The sequence below is a fragment of the Cryptomeria japonica genome, chromosome 11 (assembly GCF_030272615.1).
Source record: "Cryptomeria japonica chromosome 11, Sugi_1.0, whole genome shotgun sequence".
NCBI classification, from domain to species: Eukaryota; Viridiplantae; Streptophyta; class Pinopsida; order Cupressales; family Cupressaceae; genus Cryptomeria; species Cryptomeria japonica.
In genome coordinates, this window is record NC_081415.1 from 728083334 (window position 1) to 728108980 (window position 25647).

General features: G+C 35.5%; 1 protein-coding gene across 1 annotated transcript; it reads left to right on the plus strand.

Moving 5' to 3' along the window:
• The first annotated feature begins 510 nt into the window (after positions 1-510).
• Positions 511-1137, plus strand: LOC131050825 (uncharacterized). Its single transcript, XM_057985113.2, has one exon. It carries the CDS (start codon positions 511-513, stop codon positions 1135-1137), a length of 627 nt encoding a protein of 208 aa, XP_057841096.2.
• Positions 1138-25647: the final 24510 nt, after the last annotated feature.

A 25647-nucleotide genomic window follows, 5' to 3' on the forward strand; every position in this document is an offset into this window, starting at 1 on the left:
GGTTATAAACAGATTGGTAGGTAGTTGTTTGGGGGCATTGAGGTCCCTTGGTGGAAACAGGTTTGGCACAAGTTGTCATGGCCCAAGTGCAACTTCTTTATGTGGTTAGTGGCCCAAAATCGGTGTCTCACTTGAGATAATTTATGTAAGTGTGGTTTTCAAGGCCCTTCTATGTGTGTTTTGTGTCAAGGTTGTGAGGAGAGTGTATCCCATATCTTCTTCCAATGCTCCTATGCTAGGGAGATTTGGCACTTCTGGTGGGGAGTGTGGAATACGACCTGCTGGCATGTTTCCTCTTTGGTGGAATTTTGGGAATGATGGGGGAGGGCCCCTGTTTCTACTTCCTTTCTTCAGGCTGCTTGGGCCATTGGGCCTTCCTTTATTATCTGGAATCTTTGGTTGGAAAGGAATAGGCGGATCTTTGAAGAGTTGCAGCTGATGGCTCCTCACCTTTGGAGGAAAATTTTACACTCCTTAGGGGAAACTATTGCGGCTAAGTGTGATATGACTATGCGGGTGGACCCTCGGGATGTTGATTGTTGTAATCGTCTTCATCTTCCTCCTCCGCAACGACAACTCATGCGTAACAGGTGTAGGCATCCTACCCCAAAGGTGAATAGGGAGGGAAGATGGTCCCCTCCTCCCTTGGGAGTCCTAAAAATCAACTCGGATGGCTCTTCTCGTGGTAATCCTGGTCATGCTGGCATTGGAGGTGTGGGCCGAGATAGCTCTGGGGATGTTCAGTTTATTTTCTCTGAGTATAAGGGTCTTCATACGAATAATCTTATGGAGGCTCAGGCTATTTTAGTGGCTATGGAGCGGGCCAGTCAGTTGGGTTGGCGAAGGATCATATGTGAGTCTGATTCCCAGGTTGTGGTGAACTTACTGAAAAGACAGTATATGGATAATGTGAGCTGGCAGCTGGCCTTGATTGTTGAACAAATTCTCACTCTCTGTGCATCTTTGGAGCATGTTACTTTCAACCATATTCCCCGTGAATGGAATGGTGTGGCTGATTGCTTGGCTAAATGGGCTTCCGATCATATGCATGACTGGAATTTGGTGGATCGGGGCCATCTGCCCCCGGATTTGTCTCATCAATTGGATCACTTGGTTGATCTTGATAGGGCCATTTAATGGCCTTGCTTTGTAATGTTTCCTTGGTTTAATAATATTTTTACCCCTTTATGTTAACTTGTAATTTATAAAAATTGCTTGTGGCTATCTTAGATCTGAAAATTGTTTTGATTGTCAAATTCAATTTCCTCATTGTCTTGTTCAATTTGTAATTAAAATTTCCAAAATTAAGAGGTTACTTGTCAAAACCCTAATTTTAAAAAATCATCTTGAACTTATGCAAAAATTGGATTTCCATTTAATTTTCAGATTTCTGATTGTTCTCTGATTTGTCTGTAATCCTACAATTCAAGTTTTCAATTTCCCCCCTTTTTCCCAAATTTCAAATTAAGTGGTTAGGTCATCAAACCCTAATATTTAAAATTAATTGGATTTTGTGTGAATTTCAAATCAATTTCATTTACATTAAAATTTCTAAACATTTTCCAAGGTGTCCCTATCCATTAGGTTTGACCCTTTTCAAAATTGCAATTCAATTCTTTTTTTCTTCAAAAACCTAATAGGGTCCTATTTTCACATTTGCACCTTCATTTGGCCCATCTAGAGATCACAAAATTCGCCAATTTTTGGGGGTTAGCTTTAAAATCATCGCAATATCCATCCTTGAAAATTTTAAAAAAAATTGGTCAGACCATGTGCGTTCCCGCTATTAGAGATAGTACAAAGAAAATGGAATTTATCTTGGTGATAGGAGCAAATGTATCAGAGTAATCAATACCTCAACTTGAGAAAACCCCTTTGTGACAAAGATGTGCTTTGTTCTTATCTAACGAACCATCAACAACAAACTTGGTATGATATACCCACTTGCATCAAACCAATTTTATTCCCTTAGGAAGAGAGAAAAGATCCCAAGTATTAATTTTCATCAAAGAAGAATACTCCTCCTCCATAGCCCTATCTTACTCAGGGCCACCTGTCGCCTCTAAAAAAATTTGAGTATAATCCAAAATGGCATGAATCAATAGACTAGCACCTGAAGTGTGTACTCATGTACGACGAGAATATGAAGGGTCACCTGCCATAGATCCAGCTACCTCTATAGTAAAGCGGGTCCACTTGGGAAAATGTGGTGGATCTAGTGGTGGTGGGGATGGGCGATCAACATTTACATCATCCTCAAGAGATGAAGAGGGAGAAGGTAGTGTTAGCAACAACAAGGAAGGAAAACTAAGAGGCAGGGGGTGAATCAATTTTCACCGGTTTAAACCAATTAAACACAATCTCATATTTGATCAACTGTAGCAAAAGGAAAGATAACAATAATAATAACAACACATATAACACCAATATTTTTGATGTGGAAAACCCAGTTAAAGTAAAAACCACGATGGGAACCTACCCACAATAAGATGATACTCTGTAGTAGTATGTGTAAATATTCCAATGGGGAATGCACATGCATTCAGGCACACTGCCTAGAGCTCACTGCTCAAATTACAATAACCTAGAAGGCTCCAACCCTCAGAAAGGGTTCACTACCTTAAAATAATGATCGAACTACAATCCAGATAGAATGAATTGCAAATATAGCATCTCCTAATGCCTGCTGACAGTTCTAGTTAAGCTCATTTGTCCACTCTTCACCAATCTCTGCCCAATACACCACACCAAAAGATGAATTCATTTGTTCGCACATACACCACTCTCTGATAATTCAAACACAACACCAACACCCAAATTACATGAATACTACACCTATTTATACAAATCATCAACCTTGACTACAAGGTCGACCAAACCCTTAACACCTAATTACAAATTTGCATCACTTGATACATAAATAAACCAATGGACCAATACAATGACATAGATAGCATAACATGGACCTAAATCAAATCTCTAAACACTCATCACCATCGAAAATCTTGCCAAGACCAACTGCAACACGTTACACCACCAAAATACTGCATAACACAAAGAATGTCACCAGACCAAAAATATCATCAAGAACTTGCACAATAATCAATGCATACCATCAAGACAAATAGGACGTGATTAGGGAGCACCAACAAGTATGTTAAAATCATCTGCAATAACTGCACCAACACCACTTATTCAAATCTTCATCGATCAACACGCTAACACTCAAGATCACACAACAACAACAATTCGAATAAGAAAGATAGCTTCCAGAGCACCAAAACACGAACCATCTAAAATTAAGATACATTTGAACATCCAAAACACTCTCCCAAATCCTTAACCAAAGATATGATCATACTAGAGCACAACAGATCAAATACCATACTCAACCAGCCACTGAACAGAAGGACCAAACCTCAAACTAGATCAAATGATATGATTAAGTAAAATTTTGGATCACTGAAACCAATAAGGAATGAAGTATTCCAACATCACAAACAGATAAACCAACTAGATCAACTCACTGCAATAACCAGAACACCAAATATCTCTCTGCAACACCAAAACATAGGAATATACTGACATCAATGACAACAACATATCCTAGCAGCAACAATATCCAACAAGTAGTGAGGGAGAAGCTGGTGATGGAGAGTCCACTTGAGTAAAGTGCTCACCAAATTGGACATCTCATTAAAACAAGACCTCTTTGGAATCAAGATCAAACAACCTATATATCTTAACATCCTCACAATAGCCAACAAATATGAGTGGTCGGCTCTAACTCTCCATGGTTTTCTGCTGAGCATATGGAATAAATGTCCAAGCCTCATTGCCAAATACTCAGAATATAGAAACAACATAATGCCATGGGTCCATTAAGCCTCCTCATGAATCATATGTCATAATGCCTTGTGAGGCATTTGATTATGAATATAAGTGGCACAATTGACTGCCTCAACCCAAAAAGAAGAATCCAAAGACCGTGATTGTATCATACAATTGGTCATCTCACATAAAGTCATGTTCTTTCTCTCAGCGACACCATTTTGCTGAGGGGTGCAAGGTACTGTAAGCCTATGTTGTAAACCATACTCAGTGCAAAAATCCCTGAAGGCTTGATTCACATACTCCCCCCATTATCTCTGTGTATCCGCTTGATAGAATGTCCAAACTGATACTCCACAAATATCTTAAAGATCCGAAATGAATCAAAGACACCAGACTTGTATTGAAGAAATTACACCCATGTACGTCTAGAAAAGTCATCAATAAATGTGAGCACATATCTAGCCCCTAAAAAAGGAGTTGAAAATGACACGATCTCACTATGTACCAACTCCAAGGATGCCTTAGCATGTGTCGCTCTACCCAAAGAAAAATAATCTTAGTGATGTTTTCCAAGTACACAACCTCGACAAACACCATCTGTACAAGAAATTTGTGGGAGCCCAATCCCGAGTGCCTGTGTACTTATCTATTGTAGATATCTGTAATTGACATGGCCAAAACGCTCATGTTAAAGTCTTCTTATTGTGTTTGCATGTGCTATAAGAGATGAACCTGTACCATATGTCATCTCAAAGCCATCAAATCTGTATAAGCGAGATGCAAGATCAACACTCCCAATAGCCACAACCAAATTAGGATCATGAAGGTCTCAAATAACCACATCATGTGGTGAGAACTCAATTGTCTTACCAGTGTCTAAGTGGCAAATCAAATAGATGGAAAGGAGGTTTGTCAAAATATCAAGAACAACAATGACATCTTGAAGACAACCACCATCCAATGAAGCAGTTTGTGAACCCATAACATAAAGTTGTGTAGTCACCAACAGCAATTTGTGAATTGCCACAATGGGCAAGTGCGGTGACAAAATCTTGAGTGTATGTCATATGGTGAGAAGCACCAGAATATAGGATCCAAGTGGATCCTGAAGGCAATGCTCATGCAGAAAGAGAACGACCTTTCTTTGTGGGTGGGGAAGGTGATTGAGGTGAGGTGATGTGTTGTTGTTGCATGGCTTCCTCTAAAGCCTCTAATAATTTCTAACACCTGGAAATTGGGTGATCTTCTTTGCCACAAAAACTGCAAGGTTCACTTGATTGCTTCTTAGTTTTGGAGGAAGACTCACTAGACTTGGAAGATTTACCCTGCTTAGGGTTGGTTGTGGTTTAGAAGTAGACTTTGGTGGTGGATTGGAGGAAATTTCACTACCTATTGAATCTATCTTCGACTTATGTTTCTACTTCTACTTCCCCTGAGATGTCTAAGCTACCAATGCTTGGTTCTTTGATCCTGGGAGAGCATCCAACTATGTGAGCTTGGACTGCTCTTGTTGCAACCAATCAAAAAATACCTCAAATATAGGCATGGTAAATCATAGAACTAAAGCATCCATGGTGGAATAGAAGGTAGGAGATAATATCTAAAATGAACCTTGAAGCTTAGATAGAATTGGGTATATACACTCAGTGTCTATTTTGTTCTTACCACAAAACTGTAACAATGATTGTATTGATTTGAATTTCATAAAAAAATTATCAATAGATGGAAAAGAATCAAGTGCCAAGGTGGTCAATTCTACCTCAATTTGAAGTGCTCTGAACTGATTAAAGGTGCCAAAAAGATCATGCAACTTAGTCCATATAGCTCAAGGAGTTGTGCAACCCTCCAGGTGAAAAAGAAGACTGCCTGTAACATGTAAAGACATCAAACCCATGGCCTCATCCATTCTATTTTTGTGTTGTAGAACCTCAAAGGGGTGTGTCAATATAGTATTAGTCTCATCCAAACATGACCATAACCCCTTAGACATGAGAACTCTAGTCATATGTGTCTTCTAGGTATGATAATTGTGTGGAGTAAGATGGTCACTTGAGGAGGTATCCGCCATGATGTTTATTGTTTTGAAATGTGTTTAATGATAAAGGTTTCTGATTTCTAATGTAAATATACAAAAAGAAAGGAAAAACACCCCCCACAACACAAAATACCAAACCCTAGTACAAATTGGAAAGTTGAAAAGTGTGAAAAAGAAAAAGACACTTCTGACTATTATTTGTGTACCTAGTAAATTTTTTGATGAAATAAACTACATATCTGGAAAGAGCATTCAAATGCCTTTCCAACACCTATTTGTTTGCAAAACACGAAGTCCATATGCAAAAGATACGCCATTGGAAGTGCCAAAAATAAGGGTTGACTTTGACTATAAAGAAATGTAGTAAAACAAAAAATCTAGAAAAATAATCTCCACCTCTGTATTGTGCTTGGAATTAGCTTTCTGGCGATATATCAATTGTGCGATTTCGATACCGTATGCTCAAGATATCGCAAAAAATGGCCCAGGGTGCTCAAAAAGAACCTCTAGCAAAGACTGGGTGACTCTTCCTAGTGGTTGGTTTGCAGCAGTGGCGGATTGGTGGTGTAGCGGCAGAGTGCTGGTGGTTGGCCAGTAGCGGAGCACCTATCGCAGCGGTTCGGTGGCTAGCCGATGACAGAGGGTAGCGGGTTGGTCGGGTTGTGTTGGTGGTTTTAAAAACTATTGGGGGATTTGAAAGGCTACTACTGGTGGCGGTTTACTGACCGCCGGTTTATATTGACAGTGTTTTTAACTGCGTTTTTTTTAAAACTTTCACTCACTACAATGAATGCACAGATCCGTACCATAGGACCTTTACGGTACAAATTTCAAAATTTTATGCTTCAGAGGTCACGGAGTCCAAAATTGACAAATTTATAGTTGATTTCTAGGTTCTTGGGCCTTCTAAGCTCAATGGTGAGGTCTGTTTGGGCCCCAAAAGATCCAAAATTGTAGGTACCCTTTGAGATCTGGAAAATCTAAAATCTTCAAACCCTCGCAGAATTGACACTGTGAGTCCAAAATTGACAAACCAAAGGTCAATCTTGACTAATTCAAGCATTCCAGACTCAATGGTGAGGTAATAAATGACTTAAAATGCATAAAAACTTATTTTTGAAGACAAGAACCCTCAAAAGACAAATAAGAAGTGGCAGATTTGAAGCTCTGATACCATGTTAAATTTGTGAAATACAACCTCACATAACCCATTGAACACCTGCATGCAAATAACCTGTCACGTAGAAGAGATATTGAAAAACAAACAAGGTTCTCTGAAAGCCCGAAGAAAAAAACTATATGCAATAATGAATAATTACAAAGGGATCGATCCTTATAAAAGGATATCAAAACCTAAAAGTAAAAACCCTAGGATGAGTAATTAATAATTAATAATGAACTAATTATTAATGAGCTTAAGTTTAGCTTAAGTGAAAATCACTTAAAAGGTGAATTGTTAAATCAAGATGATTTAATTAATTAAGCAAGTGAACTTATTACTCCAACACTATGATGATTGGGAATAAAGTCTACTACACCAACAGAGAAAATTCTATTTCAACCATTGTGGTCAATACAACCTATGAAATGGTAGAAAAGAATGCTGATTTTGATCTGTGCAAAATTTTGAGACAACAATTTCTTGACAATCTAGAGCAATGCAAGGAGAAGAAGCATCCATTCAAATATGGAACCCTAGCATTGTACATTCTATTCTATTTTCTACAAGAGATTCCTATAATTGGGAAAGTATTTAGGCTACAAGACATTACGGTAGCACATCAGATAGTAGAACGTTTGAAGAGGTTCTCTGATTACACTGAGTAGCAAGAAGTGTTCACTGCATATTTTGAAGTTTTTCAATTAAAGATGCACAACAAGCAAAGGATTCCCAAATCTATCATGCAGAAGTACAAGGATGACATCACATTTGTAATTTCAACTGATAAATGCATCATGGAAGTTGTTATTCCAAGAACCAAGTGGATTTCAGCACTAGGTTATGAAGTTTGAGAGGAAATGCTAGAAGGTTTTGCAAAAGTCTTATTAGAGAGCCCTATTGATGAGTCACAAGAAAGGTATGGTACAACACAATAAAAGTAAATGAAAATCCACATGAAGTTGACTAAAAAAGAAAGAAGCAAAAATATGCAAAAGGTTATTAAAGAGTCAGTGAAGCAAGCTGGTATTACTGAAGAAGAAATTGAACAGGTAAAAAGATCCAGCAAGATCGCTGCCTCTTCCGGTACCCCTGTAAAGGAAAAAGCATCACCAAGTGAAGTGAAGGAAAAACCAACCAAGAGAAAGAAGTAGGTTCACACACCTTCTCCATTTAAGCAAGGAAATCCTAGAGAAGTAAGAAGGAAAACAATTGATGTTGAATCTAAGAGTGAAGATTTTTAAGAAGTTGAAGAAAAATGATTTTGGGTTCAAGTCTAGAAAGGAAAGGTTAAGCATATAATAATGGATCCCTTGGAATTGGAATCTGCGCTTAATATGATAGCTGTAAAAGGTGAGCTAAAACAAGTAGGTGACATGTATATTGAAGATGATGATGAGGATAAGGAAACTATCGTAAAAGCTTTTATTCAGTACTATATTAGGCTAAATATTGTCTTAGAAGATTTTAAGAAAGATATTCCCCAAGTTCTTTAGAAAATTCTAGATGAAGTTAGAAGCAAAGCGATAGAAGAAGATCAAGAAATCTGGTGATGTGCTTTGGAAGTTGTTGGAATTACCCTTTCAAAGAAGGACAAGGATACTCTCTTGCATGTATGCAAAATAGAGCTTAGAACTGAGAAATAGGTAGACACCCTTATGGAAGGATCACAAGACATAGAATCATTGAAAGATGAAACTGTAGAATATGTTAAAGGCATAATAAGAAAACTTGGTTTATTATCGGTTATTGAAGGTCCAGAAAGTGTATCTACTGAAGTTGTTATTGACAATATTACAAATATTTTTGATGATATGGTATTTGATAACACTGCTCCTAATATGACTGAAGTGGAAGAAATCCCTCTAGAAAATGAACCTATTAATGCAGATGTTCCCTTGGAAAACTCAAAGAAGAAAAAATACATGGAAGAAAAGAAAGCAAAAGAAAATATTTCATTTGTGGAATGTGTCATATCGGATGACACCACCGAAAGGGTGAAAGCCAGTACATGCTTTGGCACAAGGAACGACTCATTATAAAATCTTCTTGTTGCATCGTTATCTTTCCAATCGATCACCACTTCCACATTATTTGTTGATTTCAATAAGATTGATTCTTTTCAAAAATTTCAGATTGGAAAAGTCATTCAGGCTTTTGCCGAGAAGGATGTATTTGAAAATCTAAAATAAAAGAATAAGGTGATTGAGGAGGCGATTTCCGCACTACAAAGTGCCCTTTTGGATGGTTTTGTTGATCCATCCTCCTCTAGTCTAGACCAATCCAAATCACTAATAAAATCCCTTAAAAGATACTGCTCTGATTTGGACACTAAGATAGCTTGTAGGCTGAGAAAAAAAAGTTGCTATCGGATTTGAGAAGCAAATGTGCAACAACAAATGAAAATTTGTCAACTCATTGCTCAAGGACAAGCTTGTGTCTCTGCTAGTAATGCATTGTATCTTTATATCTTGCAATGGCCAGAGGCTACCAGTAGCATTGTCAAGAGATTGACTCAATTGAGTCAAAAATTCAGTGGGCACATCATTCATTTTAGCTAACCCTGGATCTTACCAATTTTGGCAGATCTGTTATTGAAGAATTGCAAAAGAGATATTTTGAACTTCATCAACAGAGGGAAAATATCATTCTCCCTTTTGGTCAGTTAAGGGACATGTGCAATGACCGCATCTCATTGATGAATCATGCCCTCTCTAAGGCACATCAATTCACCTTCTTCGAGCCTAAATTCATTGAATTAGAACATACTCTTGTCTCTCTCCAGCTTCAATCTGCACTTCTCTAAGATGCCATTCAACAATGGGATAACAATACAGGTATTTGGTCTACCCACATTCAAAAGATCAAGGAATCTTCTAGTTAATGCCCATTTCTATCCTCAGGGGGAGCTCTTTTTCTTGTACAATATTTTTTTCATTCTGCACCCTTTGCCATTGATGCCAAAGGGGGAATGAATATGTACGTATACAGATAGATTTTTGTATACAATATAGGATTTTTTTTTCTATATTAGTTATCATGTTGCCAAAAATGACAAAGGGGTAGATTGCTAGAATATTGTCATTGATGTCATTGATGTTTTGGTGATTTGGCAACATAAGTCCTACATACTTCAGCACAATTTCTGCAAGCTCCGATATTCTCTTTTGGTATGGCCTATTCTGGTGTTTTGTTTTTGGATCTACATCAGATGTTTTTGCAAAGCTTCAAGATCATGTTGTATTCTAACGTCTACATCCGAGATTTCTAGTGGTAAAGTCTATGATATGACATTGCTATGGGTCTGGTAATAAAATATCCTGTATTTCGACTTAGTTCAACATCAGGTTTTTTGGTCTAGTCTCATCTAAAATCATCAACAAGATATTAGTTCTAAGTAATCATGATTATTTCTCTAACTTTGGTGGAAACATATATGTGTTTTGGCCAACATCCTCAATTTGATAAAGATCAATTCTTGCAGTAGCATGTAAAGGATCTTTTTGGGCTAACCTTTACTCCAGCTAAGTCGACCTTATGAAAATCTTCACGATATATATTCAGTTGCTTAGTGATGAGTAATGTATTGTCTTCTGATCATTTTTTTGTATATACAACAAATGAAAAAAGAATCTATGTTATGTCTAGTGAATGTAAAAACTGTTTATGAACAACAAATGTAAAAGTGTTTATGCACCTCAACATAATTGTATCTCTTTCATATGACATATGCAATTATAACAGTTCAAATTTTGCAATATTGGCTTCAAGCCATCATTCGACAGTGAGTTGTTATACTTTGGACAATGAATCCATCCAATAGTGAGCCACCCCTTTTGTACTCTGTAATCGGTTACATAATATTGAGAGGTAATCCTCTATGTGGTTTTTCCCATCTTGGGTTCTCCATGTATAAAAATACTGGTGTCATGTGGTGTACTCTGTTTTTGCTTACTATTCCCTTCATTTTTGCAATTTAATTATGTTATGTGGATGGTTGCTTAAAAGTTTTAATAAATTCAAGGGAATACTGATTCACCCCTCCTCTCTCAGTATTCTGGATGTCCAACAATATTTTCATTAGCAATAGTTGAAACACTTTCATTTTCCATTTGAACCTTAACAAGTGCCCCTCGTGGGATGGACCTAAATATTTTAGACTATGCCTAAGTGGCTTTTATAATTTTTTCTCCTCCAAACAATGAAGAGGATGTGGTGTTTTGTGTTCATCATTATGGAGCTGTTAATTTCTTACTATTGATAATATGCTTTTGTAGTATTTAACCCTGTGACTATTATTCATGGTTTTGGATCATGCTATTGCTCTTTCAAATATTTGTTGATATTTGTTGAGTTAAAATTACATTTGAATTCTTCATTCCATTTCGTTCCATTTCAACATTTTTCTTTTCCTTTTCCTTCCCCTACTAAATCAAAGAGCTAGCTTCTAAAATCTTAGAGGTTGTTTCATTAATCACAATTAGGTCCCATGTTTATCAAACTTCCCAAAGTTATGCTCTCGAGTGTTAGTTTGAGAGATCAACATGCATATAATTAAAAATTCTAACACATACAACTAATTAAATATTTTTCATTCTTTAATAGTCAAAACCCAAACCATCATTTCAACATCTCTATAATTATATAAATTTACTTCTTCTTTTTTATGTAAAAAAGGGTTTTACCACATACCAAGCATTAAAAGTCCCCCCAAAAAACATGCAATAACTATTTGAAATCCCTCAAAACTCTAGCCATGACCTCCCACATTAGTTATGCCCAAAAAATATATCAAAATTGATCCCAAATTCATATATATCCTTCAATGCAATGCAAAATGACCTATACATTTTATTATACCTAACACACCCTCAAAACTCTCTTCTATTCCTAAAAACACTCATTGAACTCCCCTTTAGTCCTAAAAAAATCATAATGGTTCCTAACACTACTAGTTTCCTCTCGTTAGTTGACCTTTCCAACCATCCTAATGCCTAAAAAAAATCAATGCTCCCAACAAAACTAGTCAACCACACATTTTCTTTTTGTTTTCTTGTTCTTTACTTTTACTTCTTCCTTTTCTCCTCTTCTCATGTGGTAAGATAAGGATGAATTGTATTAAAAGGAAAAATAAAAAAAAAATGGGAAAGAAATTATTAGATTAAAAGGGAGTAAAAATAGAATAGTTGTAGAAAGAATTTCATAGAAGTAATTCAAATAAATGTATAAAACAAAGAGACAATAATTTAGTGACTAGGATAATTTTGATAAGTAATTATCAATCAATGTAATTGTCCATGATAACTATTCTTGTTTTTGTACATCAATAATGTTGACAAATTCATTATAAAATTTTATTAACAAAATAATTAATACAAAAATATAAAGGCAATCATAAAATTCATACACAAAATCATGATGACACTCAATAAAATGTCTACATTACTAAAATGCATTAACATGTACATTCAATCTATGAACTCATGCAAGTGTGTGTCTTCTCAGTGTTGGAGAAAATATTTAATCACCTAATTAATTAATCAATCGTTAATTAGGCCACCTTTTACTTTATTCATTTAAGCTAAACTCAAGAGTTCTTTTCTATATTTAGGTCATGTTTTCTCATAGCATATGATGAGTACACTTGTCATGATCTAACTTAATCCTCATATAGGGTTTCATCTAGGATTTATTTTTCATTCATTTATACATTCTAATCATCCAAGTTAATCTAGTTGTTCACTTCAATAGTGAAGCTCAATCATGTTGCTTTCCTAGAACCTCTTGTCAAGGTTGCATATCATAATCATTAGCTTCTTCTCTCTAGATGTGATCATAATTTTAGTTGTAGGTGATTATTGCAAGTTTTGGGGTTCACTATCTACTAAAAAATGGTATTAGAGCTTTAAATATGTGACCTTGTATTCATTTTTAGAGACATCTAACCTTTAAAGGAAAATTGGCTCAACCTGGAGCAAAACGAGCATCATTGTTAAGTCCACAATATACAAAACCCCTAAGATCATCTATCCAAATGTCAAAACCACAATAGTTGAAGAAAATAAAATTTTATGGGCTAGAGAGTCTTGTACAACAATCTATATGGTCATATGGCATCCTATAGATCTTAGGCACAATTAATGTTCACTTATTCTTTACTAGTATGAGGTTTTTAAGCAAATAATTTTTTGATTTTTCTTAAAGAAATACAAATATAGAAGTAATTGTACTATGCAAGTATGATCTATAACTAAGTGTAATTTTTTTGAAAAATTTATAACTTGACATGGCCCACATGGCACTTCCAGATATTTTTTGATATATTGTAGCATCAATAAATAATATTGACAGTAAACTCATTGGTTGGCTAACATTCAAATCCTCGACAGTGAAAAATCCAAGCATGAGATCATTTTTTATCATAAATCCCATGAAGAATATTCTATGTATATAAGAATATGCTTGCCATTTGTGATAGGTCAAAAAATTAATGAATCCACATTACATATTTTAGTGTACTAAGGAACACGATAATATATTGGCGACGAGAATATTTTGGTGACATGTGAGTATTATTGCTAACATAATCATGAAATCACTGTGATATCTTCTATATGAAAAACCATAGAAAGCCCCTCCAAAAACTTAATCTTGGCATAAACAAGGTATTTTTTAGCCTACCTTGGGCATATAGTGTTGAAATTGGGAAAAAGATATCAAGAAAAAATTAGTTCCAAGAACTTTATTGTGGTGTGGGTCTCATTATCATTTTTTTTGCTATTATAGTTTATCAGGGTAAGTGCACAAATATGGGGGACCAAAAAGGGGTCTTAAGATGCCACTTTTTTTTTATGAAATCAACAAAGTTTGAACTTGGATGAGAAATTGAAGATAAGTACACTCAAAATTTGAAGATGCAACAAGAACAAAAGTTGAAGTGCTCTCAATATACTTTATAAACTACTAATTTGTTTTGACAATGGTGGAGATTAAGGGTTTCAAAAAGGGGTACCACATTTATTGGTCCTATTTTTTAAGAAAAACATAACATAGCACGAAATGTGGTGCCCCTAAAACATTAATTTTTTTTAGAATTTTGCAAATCGCTCTAGTGAGAAAGTAGCTAACACATTCAAGTTTATGCCAGATTTTTTAGGTAATTTTTTTTATGAATATGTGAATTTTTACAAATTTCAGAATTGGACACATCCTGAAAAATAGAAATTTGAGCGTGCTCCTCCCTAAAATTTGTGAAAACTAATCAAAAATCAGTTTTTTAAAAAATTGTGTAGAATGGAGTCTACTTTCTAAAAAAGTAATTTGTTTCAAAATTCGATAAATGGATAAAAATAATGGCCGAAATACGACATGTTGGCTTTTTACAAAAACAAACACACTAACAAAAGAAATTATGGATGAAGACTCTAACATTATCAAAATTTGAAAATAATTATATAGTTGGATAACTAAGAGAGAGCTTGATGATTGTATGGTGTTTTTTATGTTTGCATTGAAACACATGCAAACCTGATGGAGAGCATGAGCTAAAAAGAGAAAATTTCCAATATTTGCTAGAAAACACGTCTCGGGCCTGAGAAGGGCGTCTAAGCCTTTCAGATGGATTCCCAAGGCCAATCCAAGCCTTTGGCTTGGTGCTTTCCAAGGCAACAAGTTTGGCGCATGCCAAATAAAAAAAAATGCAAAAAAATATTTGGTGCACGCCATTTGTATTCCATAGAAATTTTCATTTAAGAAAGAACAAATGGTTTTTCCCTTTCAATCTCTCTCTCCGAATTTATACATAAAATATAACATTTAAGTATAAGAGACATTTCTATTTCATTTTTACTTTTTTACGCTTTAATTTATATTTTATGTATATATTGGTAGGATGTTTGAGAGTGGTTTCATATCGCAAGGAGTTATAATGCAGATTCTAGTTTTTAGAGTATGTCAAATTTCAGTAACCAACATGCTCATATCAACATTCTCTCTCTGGTCACTTCCATGCATTCCCCCTCTCTCTCTTCCTCAACCCCTACCTCTTACTCTCTTAGATCTCTCCCTCTGTTCCCCTCCCTCCCTCTCTTTCACTTGGACTTTCTCTCCCTCAACCCCCACCTTCCTCCCTCTCTCTCTTTCTCACTCTCTCCATCTCTTCACCTCTCTCTAGTCTCTTAATCTCTTTCCATCCCTTCCTCCCTCTCACTCAGGCTCTCTTTGTCTCGCACTCTCTCTTTCTCTCTTTCCCTCCCCCATCTCTCTATATTGGTCACTCTATCTCTCTCAAGTCTTTCTCTTGTAGGGTAAGGTCATTGATGTCACAACTTGCACCATTTAAATTATTTTTATTATCGAACTAAGATGTGTTTGAAAGCTATCTATGATAAGGAGATATCCAGTTTTAGTGGTTTTTGCACTGTAAAACAGTGACTTGGGTTGGATCATGCTCCATCAGGAGTTGTCAGGATCTATCATGAGCTTTCTCTTGTAACTGAGTTCTAAAACTAAAAGACACTTTGTGAACATAAATTAATGAAAGTAACCTATCCTAAGAAGGATTCATATTTGATATCAAGAGTTTGAACTAGACAGAGTTAAGATTTAATCGTGGAATTATCTAATAAAAAACTTGGATAACTTTTAACTTCCGATGAAATCAAATCTACAACTAAGTGCTAAAAAATGAACTTATTTTATGCTTGCAAGAAATGAAACCTAAGTTATGATTCTTGGAAATGAAATCTATTTTAACAAACATGAAATCAACTAAATTTCATGAGTTAATCTAACAATGTTTCTGCTCTTTTCTTAATTCCAAATTCATCATCTTGATAACTATAGAGGAAACATAATGCATTTACTGAAAAGGGATTAAACAAATATGTAAAACTGAAACTTCTTAACATTCACCTACCAAAATAATTTATGTATGAGGAATGAATAACTAAAACTTCTGCAATCAGATTCTTAATTACTCAGAACTCGTCATCATGTAAATTGAACAAAATGAAATCAATTTCAATTCATATAACTAAAAAAATTTAAGAGAAATAACACAAGTATCACCTCCCTTCGGTCAAGTGGGCCCTACTATTCCTTTGGTGGGATTTGAAACACAAGAAATCTTATATCAACTTTGGTTTTCATTAAAATGTACTTCCAAAAGGAAGTGAAACAATCTTGCTAGTTGCAAAATGTGAGACTCTACTACTGACTAATTTAATGATTATTTTCCTATTACATTCTATAGAAACCATCGGGATATTTATACATATCCTTTATTCAAATTCAAACTAAAGTTACCCACTTAAAACAGAGTAACGGTTACAAAACCAAACTAGAGAAAACTTAATATGAAATTAACTAACTTCAAAAGAAAGTTAAAGTTCTAAAGGTAGCCAATGGAATAGATGTAGAGAAGCTCAAGGGGATATTTCTATCTAGAATGCTCAAGAGTTGTCATCATCTTCATAGCAACTGAACTGGAGTTGTTTGCTTAGTTTGCTTGTTCTCTTAAAACATATTCAAAAATGCATTTATGAATATAAAATAAAATAGAGTGACAATATTATGATTATTATGCCATCCATACATGCAAACAAGCAAAAAGCAAAACATTTAGCCAAAATATATCATTTCTAATATTACTTATAATAAGCATAATATAATAGCAAAAGTGAGTAAATATGCATGCAATAAGAAGTCCGCCAGACATATTAGTTCACATATCATTAAAAGTTTAAACTATAAAGTATGATTATAACTATAAGGATGAATCACTCATCATCTCTCTTGCACTTTGAATCTCTCTCTCTCTCTCTCTCTCTTTCTCTCTCTTAGCACCACCCTTCCTCCCTCCCTCTCTTAGGTATCTCTCCCTATCTTTCCCCTAAGGGGTTTGCCTCTCTTTTTCCTCCTCTCTCAGGTATCTCTCCCTCTTTCCCTCTTTTACTTAGGCTCTCTCTTTCTCTCCCTCTCTCAAGTATCTCTCTCTCGCTCTTTGCCTCCCTACCTCCCTCCCTCCATCTCTCAAGTCTCTCTAGGTATCTCACTACCTCCCTCCCTCCCTCCCTCCCTCCCTCCCTCCCTCTCACCATACCTCCATCCACCTCTCAGGTCTCTCTATATCTCTCCCTCAGTCTCTCTCCTATTATTTCTCTAACCTTGCATTTACATGAGGTTCCTTTTTTGTAGTGTCATAAAATTGCGAACTTGGAATTTTCAAGCACATTTGGGTCTTCACATTGGTGAATTGAATCCCTAAGCTTGATTGGAGGCCCGAGACATGCTCACACTTCCTGAAGCTTGCATCTCCTTGCACCCCACACTCTAATATGTTTCTTCATGTCCTGAATTAGGGCAGGACAGGAGCATGGCACCCTTGTCCTTTCCCTATTTTGGGCCCCCTCTACATTTATCCGTCATTGGGCTTTGCATTTGGAAAGCAGGAAAAGTTTCCCTATGTCGGCCTATGACAAAAAAATCAGTTAGTTAACCCTAATTGATGAATATATAAGATGCATTTTCTCTGTCATTTGCATAAGTCAAGAGAAGTCAATAAGATAAGATAGAGACATAAGGTGGAAATTACAATCCTAAGTGAAATCAAGCATTCTAGTGTCCATATAAGCTTCCATTGAGCATCTCAAGTCTCCTTTCAAGGCTAGGTGTTGCATTGAAGTCAAGGATTCAACCATTGAAGAGGAGATCTCTTTCATCATTCAATTCCACACAAGCAACTCTATCTACATTTCAATTGCATCCTCCCTTGAGGTGAATTATATTTCAGTCTTTCATTTACATTTACTTGCAAGTACTACTTTTCATCATTTGTTTAATTCCAAAACTGGGTTTTGACCTGAAGGCAAACCCTCAATCCCAACAACATTTCCTCTCTTTTTTGTGTGTAGGTTGTAGGTGCGCAACTGTATTTGTAGATTTGGATTTCATTCTTAGAGATGGAAAAACCCTTTTCGACACATCAATTTTTGAAGGATTGTGTACACTTTCAACACGGTCCCAAAATGTTTCGCTCAAATTTGCAGGGGAGCTTTGTCTCAACATTTTACTTCCAATTCCAGGTGTACAACTTCATCCCACATTTCTATCTCAACTTATAATGATTTGTTTGTCGCTCTTACACTTAGTCTTAAATTGCATAATTCAACCTTTTACATTCTAAAAGAGGGGTTACTTTTAATTTCCAAATCCATTGTTAATTCACTTAGTATTCAATCTCTTCCTATTGAGATTGGATCTAGTTAATTTTCCTCCCTCTTTTAAATGTAATGTGCGTGAAAAGGTTAAGGAGAATATTTTGTGAAACTTTCACTTCTTCTCTTAAGGAGAGAGAATCTTTCCTCTTGATTTCTTCATCACCCTCTTTCACCACCATTACATTTTGGTGAACCCGATGTCTTACATGCTTGACATTACAAATCATTGCATAATTTTTATTTACAAGTTTAATTTTCTTGCAAATTTATAAAACTTAGTGGTTAATTCAATCAAAACCCTAGTTTTCAAAAATTGGAATTGAACTTGTGTCTTGTTAAAAATTGCTATCTATTGTTTTAGATCTGAAAAATTCGATTTCATCATTGTCTTGTTCAATTTGCAAATTCAAATTTACAAAATTAAGTGGTTAGTTGTCAAAACCCTAATTTTCAAAAATCAACTTGAACTTGTGCAAAAATTGAACTCACATTTAATTTTTCAGATTTAGGACTGTTTTCAGATTTGTCTTCTTGTTTAAAATTCAAAATTTCAATTTCCCTCCCTTTTCCAAAATTCAAAATTTTAAAATTCAGTGGTTAGGTCCTAAAACCCTAATTTTCAAATTTAATTGGATTTTGTGCAAATTTCAATCAATTTCAGTTTTGTAAACTTTATTTAAGGTGGCCTTACCCATTAGGTTTGACCTTTTTCAAAACCCTAATAGGGTCCTATTTTCACATTCAAACCTTAATTTCGCCTATCTAAACTTCGTAGAATCAAACAATTTTTTGGGGTCAGCTTTAAAATCATCGTAACTTCCATCCCTGAAAATTTCTGAAAAAGTTGGGAGACCGTGTGCACTTTCAACATAGTCCCTGGCTTTTTTCCTGAAATTTTTGGAGACTGTTATGACTATATTTAATTGCTTAAATCTAGAAAATTGGTTGATTTTCTCAAATTTTTTTGTCTAAAATAAAAAATACTTCCCAATTTCAATATCACAACTTTCAAGAAAAAATTGAAATTAAGTAGTTAATTATAATCTGCCCTGTGTTTTAAAATTTAAATTTTAACAAATTTAATTTTGAAATTAAGTGGTATTCAATTGGCCCTAATTTTAAATCTCAATTTCTTAAATTCTTTAGGAAATTATGTCATATCTCCTTTCAACAAAGTTGAAATTATGTAATCATAATTTCGTTGAATTTTACATTATTCAATTTTGCAAACTTTGTTCCCAAAATTCAAAATTCAAATTCCAAATTCAAATTCTCCCTCTAGTGCATGAGTTTTACATCTATTAGTCCTACCTCTACTATCCCCATTAAACAAAGCATTAGAATTAAGGCTTCCCAAGGTTTAATTACCAAGGAGATGGACTCTAATTTGGGTGACTTCTTCAATGAGGATAATGCTAGTCCTTCCCATCCTAATAACATCCCTCTCTACCCAATTGATGATTCCAATGATGAAGAAGCTTTGACTAGAATATCTATTCATCAACTTTCAAAATTGGATAATCAATTTGACAACTTTCAACAATGGATGTCCCAAGAATACCCTAATAGTGAAGCTCTTCCATTAATTGAAGGTCTCAAGCGCATGATTCAAAGTGATAAGAATGGAACTGATATATTGTGTGGCATTGCTTATATTGTTGATTCTAATGTCATGCCTATAAAGAGTTGTGTTGAGAACTTAGGTTATTCACAACCTTCTACACAAATCAATCAATCTATTCCTTTGACCACTCCAATGGCTAGTATTCCTACTTTCACTTCAAATATCATGACTACATCAACTCAAAATGCCATACCTACTACCATTAGTCATGGGGGCAATCCTTCTTTTTCAATAATCCCTTCATCCTTACCCATGTCTTCAATAAGTATTCCCCTCGCCTCTTACCCAATAAATGTGATGCAAGGGGACAATTCATCCAATCATTCTATTCCTCCTTTTAGTGTCCCATTTCCTACTCAATCATCTCTTATACCTACTTACCATAGTGTTCCTCCACCTTATTCTCAATCAATTCCTTCTTTCAACAACATCACCCCACCTTCTCAATAAAACATGTCTAATATTAATTCTTCAACTGAAGCGACCATTAATAATCTTGCTCAAACAGTGTCATCATTTTAACAACAAATCACTTCTATGAGTCAATCCAAGTTCAGTGTGCCCACGTTCGATGTTGCGAGCCCACTTTCTCTTGATATTGTTAGATTCATCCCTCCTAAACATGTTGAAGTCCCTCAATTGTAACTCTATAATGGACAAGGTGATCCTTTAACACAAGTCAAGACATTCCAAACTTTGTGTACTGACTTTGCTTATGATCAAAGATTGCTTGCAAAATTGTTTACTAGAACATTAAGAGATAAGGCTTTAAAATGGTATTGCTCTTTTCCTTCCTATTCTATTACTTCTTTTCAACAATTATCAAATGCTTTTATTCAACAATTTCAAAACAACATAGGTCCTAAAATCATTTTGACTGATTTAATGCATTGTAAACAAGGTGTTAAATAAAAGTGACTGATTTAATTGGTAGATATAAGCATTTGTGTTCTCAAAATTATTTTCAAGTGCCTGATAATGATATTCAAAGAATTTTCATTTCTAATTTACAAAAATATATTAGAGACAAACTTCTCCTTTCCGAGTTTACTTCCTTTCCGCAGTTTGCGCAACACTTCACAATTATCAACTGACTATGAGTCAACTAGAGCAATCCATTCCTATGGCTCTGAGTGATAATGGTGACAGTGCTCAACAACCATTTGCGAAGTTCAAACCAAGCAAAGGATTCATCAAATTCAATAACAACATCAACAACAAAAATGTGAATGCTACAATAGGTGTGCCTCCTATTTCTAAATTTTTTAAAAGAGAAAGACAATTTTCTCCTTTGAATGAATCTTTACATAGCATTATGTCTTAGTTGTTAAAAATAAATGTTATCAAACTTCCTCCCATAAAACCAGTTGACCCTTGTAAGGCACCCTCACCCTACTTTGATAATAATTATTTTTTTCAGTTTTATCGTCAACTAGGTCATGACACTGAGAAACAATTTGCATTGAAAAGAAAGATTCAAGATTTGATTGATAATAATACTATATCTGTGGCAGGTGTGAATGATAGGGGAAACAAAACAGTAGCCCCTCCTAATCAAAATCTTAAGATTTTTACTGACCCTTTACCTTCTCATACCTCTAACGTGATTGAGACTAAACATACGTCTTTCTCTCCTTCTGATGTGACTACCATGGTTCAAAATTTGGTTAATATGGTAGAGAAACAAGTAAAACCTAAGGACTTCTATATCACATTTGACCCTAGTGAGACCATTAGAGCACCTGATGGACCTCTATACATAGTTGCAAATATTCAGGAAATGCCTTGTTGTGGTGTGCCTATCGATCCCTCTTGCATGGTTAATATCATCACTGAGGAGTATCTTTTCACTTTACGTTTGCATAAACCAATCTATGATGACACTAATGTGGTTGTTAAGTTATTTGATGAATTCTCTTGTCCTACCATTAGTTCTGTCACACTTCCTATTCAGGTTCACACTAAAACTATGGATGTAAACTTTTTTATCATTCCTTCTTCTAAGAAATTTCATGTGAATTTGGGCTATCCTTGGCTATCTTCCATGAAGGCCATTGATGTAGAGTGGATTGTCTCTCACTGATTTGTGCTACCTTGTCTAGGTATCTCCTCCAAATGATCCAAGAACCATCCAATTATTATACACTTCATGCCCTCCAAGGGTCTACAAGACTTACCCTCTCTTACTTTCCCAAGGTCCTTAGGATAGGATAAGCTCTTGTTGTTTTGTGAGTTCCATTTTCTTGCTTCAGAGACCTTGTTTTCCGACACTCTTTCACACTCAACCTAAGAGTTCAACCCGTCTACCACAAGATCTTCAATCCCCACACTACACACATTAGGATGGATGACTTTTTATGGGTTCCCAACCCCAATTCCTTACTCAAGAGATTTTGACACTTACCGGTTTGGTGTTTTACAAACAGGCTGCACTTTTAGGCCTAATTGATTCTAGTAGCGCAGTCAACGAGGTATTCTGCATTCACCGGTTAATCTTCCTAAACAACCCTATGAACTCTTTGTCATTTTGGACACCCTTTTTGAGTATACATACAATATCTCAAAACTGGAGGAGGGTTTGGTCACTAACATCTCTAACCCTTACCGGTTAACTAGGCCTAATTGCCCCTTTCTAGGCCTTAAAAATAGGGAATGGTTAAAAATCCCTCACCGGTCTGATTGCTTGAGTTAATTGGTGATAGTTTGAGGTTTGTACTTCCATATGTAATTCCAAACCTATCATACTTATCTTTCACCCACTGGACTCACCTAATTAGGGCCTGTTATCCATGATTCCTAACACTTGCCAACTCAACGTGCCAAGCTTAGGGTATGGTGGCAAATCTTTGATTTGGCTTCCCCTGTCTCAAAATAAAAAGGGAAACATAGAATATAGGTCAACCTAACATTCCATAAGGTTTTAGAGAGTAAATCCACCATGGAATGTTAGGTTGGAGCCATTTTGCTCTCAAAACCCTGGTTTTTAGGGCTCTTGAACCCGCCTGCAACAAAATGGAGTTTATTCACAAACTACAACACTTCAAGACTCCAAATACAAAAAAAAGAAAGTATGATGCCAGACTAATAATCCATGTCCCTTTTTTGGGATGCTCGATCTATACAGGTCGTACGAACTTGAAAAGAATAGTAAAACTCAGAAGAACACACACAAATTGGAAATCAAAACTTGTTTATTTGCTTCAGATCTTAAACCACCTTCAACAAATGATTATCATCAGTCTTTCCAAGAATTATACTGGCTTTGGAGTGGTTACTGTTGGCAATTGATACTCTACTAGTTAGGTTTCATTATGTTGTCATTGATGGCAACATTCTTTTGGGTTCAGGCTTCATATGGTGTACTGACAAGCACTTCACAGACTCTACACCGACACCGACACAGTTTAGAATATTTCTTTGATCATCGACAATGCATGCCAACATGGTATGGTAAAGGATATCGGTATTGGAGGCTGACCCTTCTTGGATCTGGCATGGGCAACTTGTTTTAATTCTTATTTATTTATGTTATATGACCGACATGAAATTTAATATTGTATATATCTTTGTAAGCCAACATAAGACAAATTTTGTATAAGGTATATAGGGGAGATTGATTAGATCATTTGAAATATATATGGATGTATAGAAAAGGTTATGGATGTAATGTAATGCAAAATATATCAGAGAGACTATGTGCGAGGAATTCATTGTAAGGGTTATTCCGGTACTGAGGTTTAGGGTTATAACCGGAGCAGACAAAGCTTAAATCGGAATTGTATTCCAGCATAGGAGATGCTATACTAAGCAGTTCACTATTCTCTAGATTTTTGTCTAGATTTTTACGGAGTCAGTGAGGCTCCTTCTGTGATGAGTAGTGTACTCTAGGTTGTAAGGCTTCCTGCAAGTGCAGGCCCATCATATGTTGTAATATCTCTTCATATGGCCAGTGAATTAATATTGTGGGTCACCAATCCCACTGTGGTTTTTCCTCATTGAGGTTTTCCACGTACAAATTTGTGTGTTATGATTCTCATTTGTGTGTTTGGCTTATTGGTTGCATTAGTTCTTTCAATTCTATTTATACCAGTATACCGGTTGGTATATGTATGTTTTGTTAAGGCTAAAATCTTATATTCTGGGATAACACTGATTCACCCCCCCCTCCTAGTGTTATTGGTTTCCAACAATTGGTATCAAAGCCTTATGCCTCAGAGGAAGTTTAACAGCTTGAGGAAGATCCTGTAACTGGAATCATTGAATATGGCTTTGGAGAAGCAGCTTGAGATGGCACTTGAAGATTATGATGTTGAAAGATTGAAGAACTTAAAGCTACAAGATGAGTTGAAATCTGCTAAAGAATTTTTTTTTGTCCTACAAGACAGACTATCATCGATTCAAGCTAGGAGGAAGAAACTTTTACAAAATTAGGATGATGAAGATGCACTAAAGGAAAAATGTCAGAAATTGAGTTAGGAGAACATGGTTATAAAGAATGAAATGCAAACTATGACTACGAGATTATCCAAGGATATTAAGGATGGAGAGAAAAAGGAAGAAAATATTGTTGTATCCCTAAAGAACAAATTTGAAGAATGTGGCAGGTTGACTCATGAAAATGAGTTATTATGGTCTAATTTGGTACAATCCCGGAGCAATGAGCAAGAGATTGAGAGATAAATGATAGTACTAAGAGATGATTTAACTACTACAAGTGAGTACAAAGAAAAATTCAAGATCAGTTCAACACAACTTGATGAGTTACTGAAGAGACATAGGCAAATTGGAGATTCCATTGGACTTGGATTTGAGCAAGGACACAGTTTCGGTACTACTAATGAAGATCAAAACCATAAGGCATTGATAAGGCAATTAAATGCTTATAAATTCAATGGTAGATATTTTATTTGCAATAAATTTGGTCACATGGATAGGCAGTGTAGAGGTAGAGCAAATCTGAACCTTGATTCTGCTCTCGGTAAATGTTCTAAATACAATAAAATTGGTCATAAGACAAAAGATTGAAGAATGAATGTAAAATGCTATGCTTGTGGAAAATTTGGACATATGGCTAATCAGTGCAGGTCAAGCAATTTCACCAGTTTTAGCAAGGCAATTCAAAAAAATAATGTTACATGTTATGCATGCAACGAAGTTGGACATATTGTTAAGCTGTATAGAAGCAGAAATCCACCGATTGACAATAGAGGATCAAATGATAAAGGTAAAGAGAAGATTAATGAAATCTGACAAGATCATACTCAGAGATGGGTTCGAAAGACTGAAGAGAAATCATCAGATGGGAATGTCTCAGTTATCTATCTAATAGAAGAGGTTGCTTCTGCATCGACAGTGAGCTTATCCAATAACTAAGGCAAATGCCTTAGGGGTAGGAAAATTTCATGAAAGATGATGCATATGCCCCTGGAGGAGATTCTGGAAGATGTTCTAGATATTGGAGAGGTTTATCCAACATTAATATATTCAGAGTGAGATCTAGTATCATTCACCAGCAATCATTTATGTCAACAGAAAATTAAGGTTTTCTCGATGGATAAAAGGTCAATTACACTTCATTATTACTCACCCAGCATTTAGAGCGATTCAGAGTGACATGGTGCAATCAAAAGCTATTAAGAGGTGGTCAAATTTCATCTTGAACTATCACACCGACATCTAGAAGAATTTGTTAGAGGTTTTCATCGACAACGTTCTAGAGGTACTTTTCTTGAAACATGGAATCAAGATCATCTTCTGCTCCTATTTTTGTTGCAAA

Coding starts and splice junctions, on each gene's coding strand:
- LOC131050825 (XM_057985113.2), top strand. CDS start 511: ATGCGGGTGGACCCTCGGGATGTTGATTGTTGTAATCGTCTTCATCTT.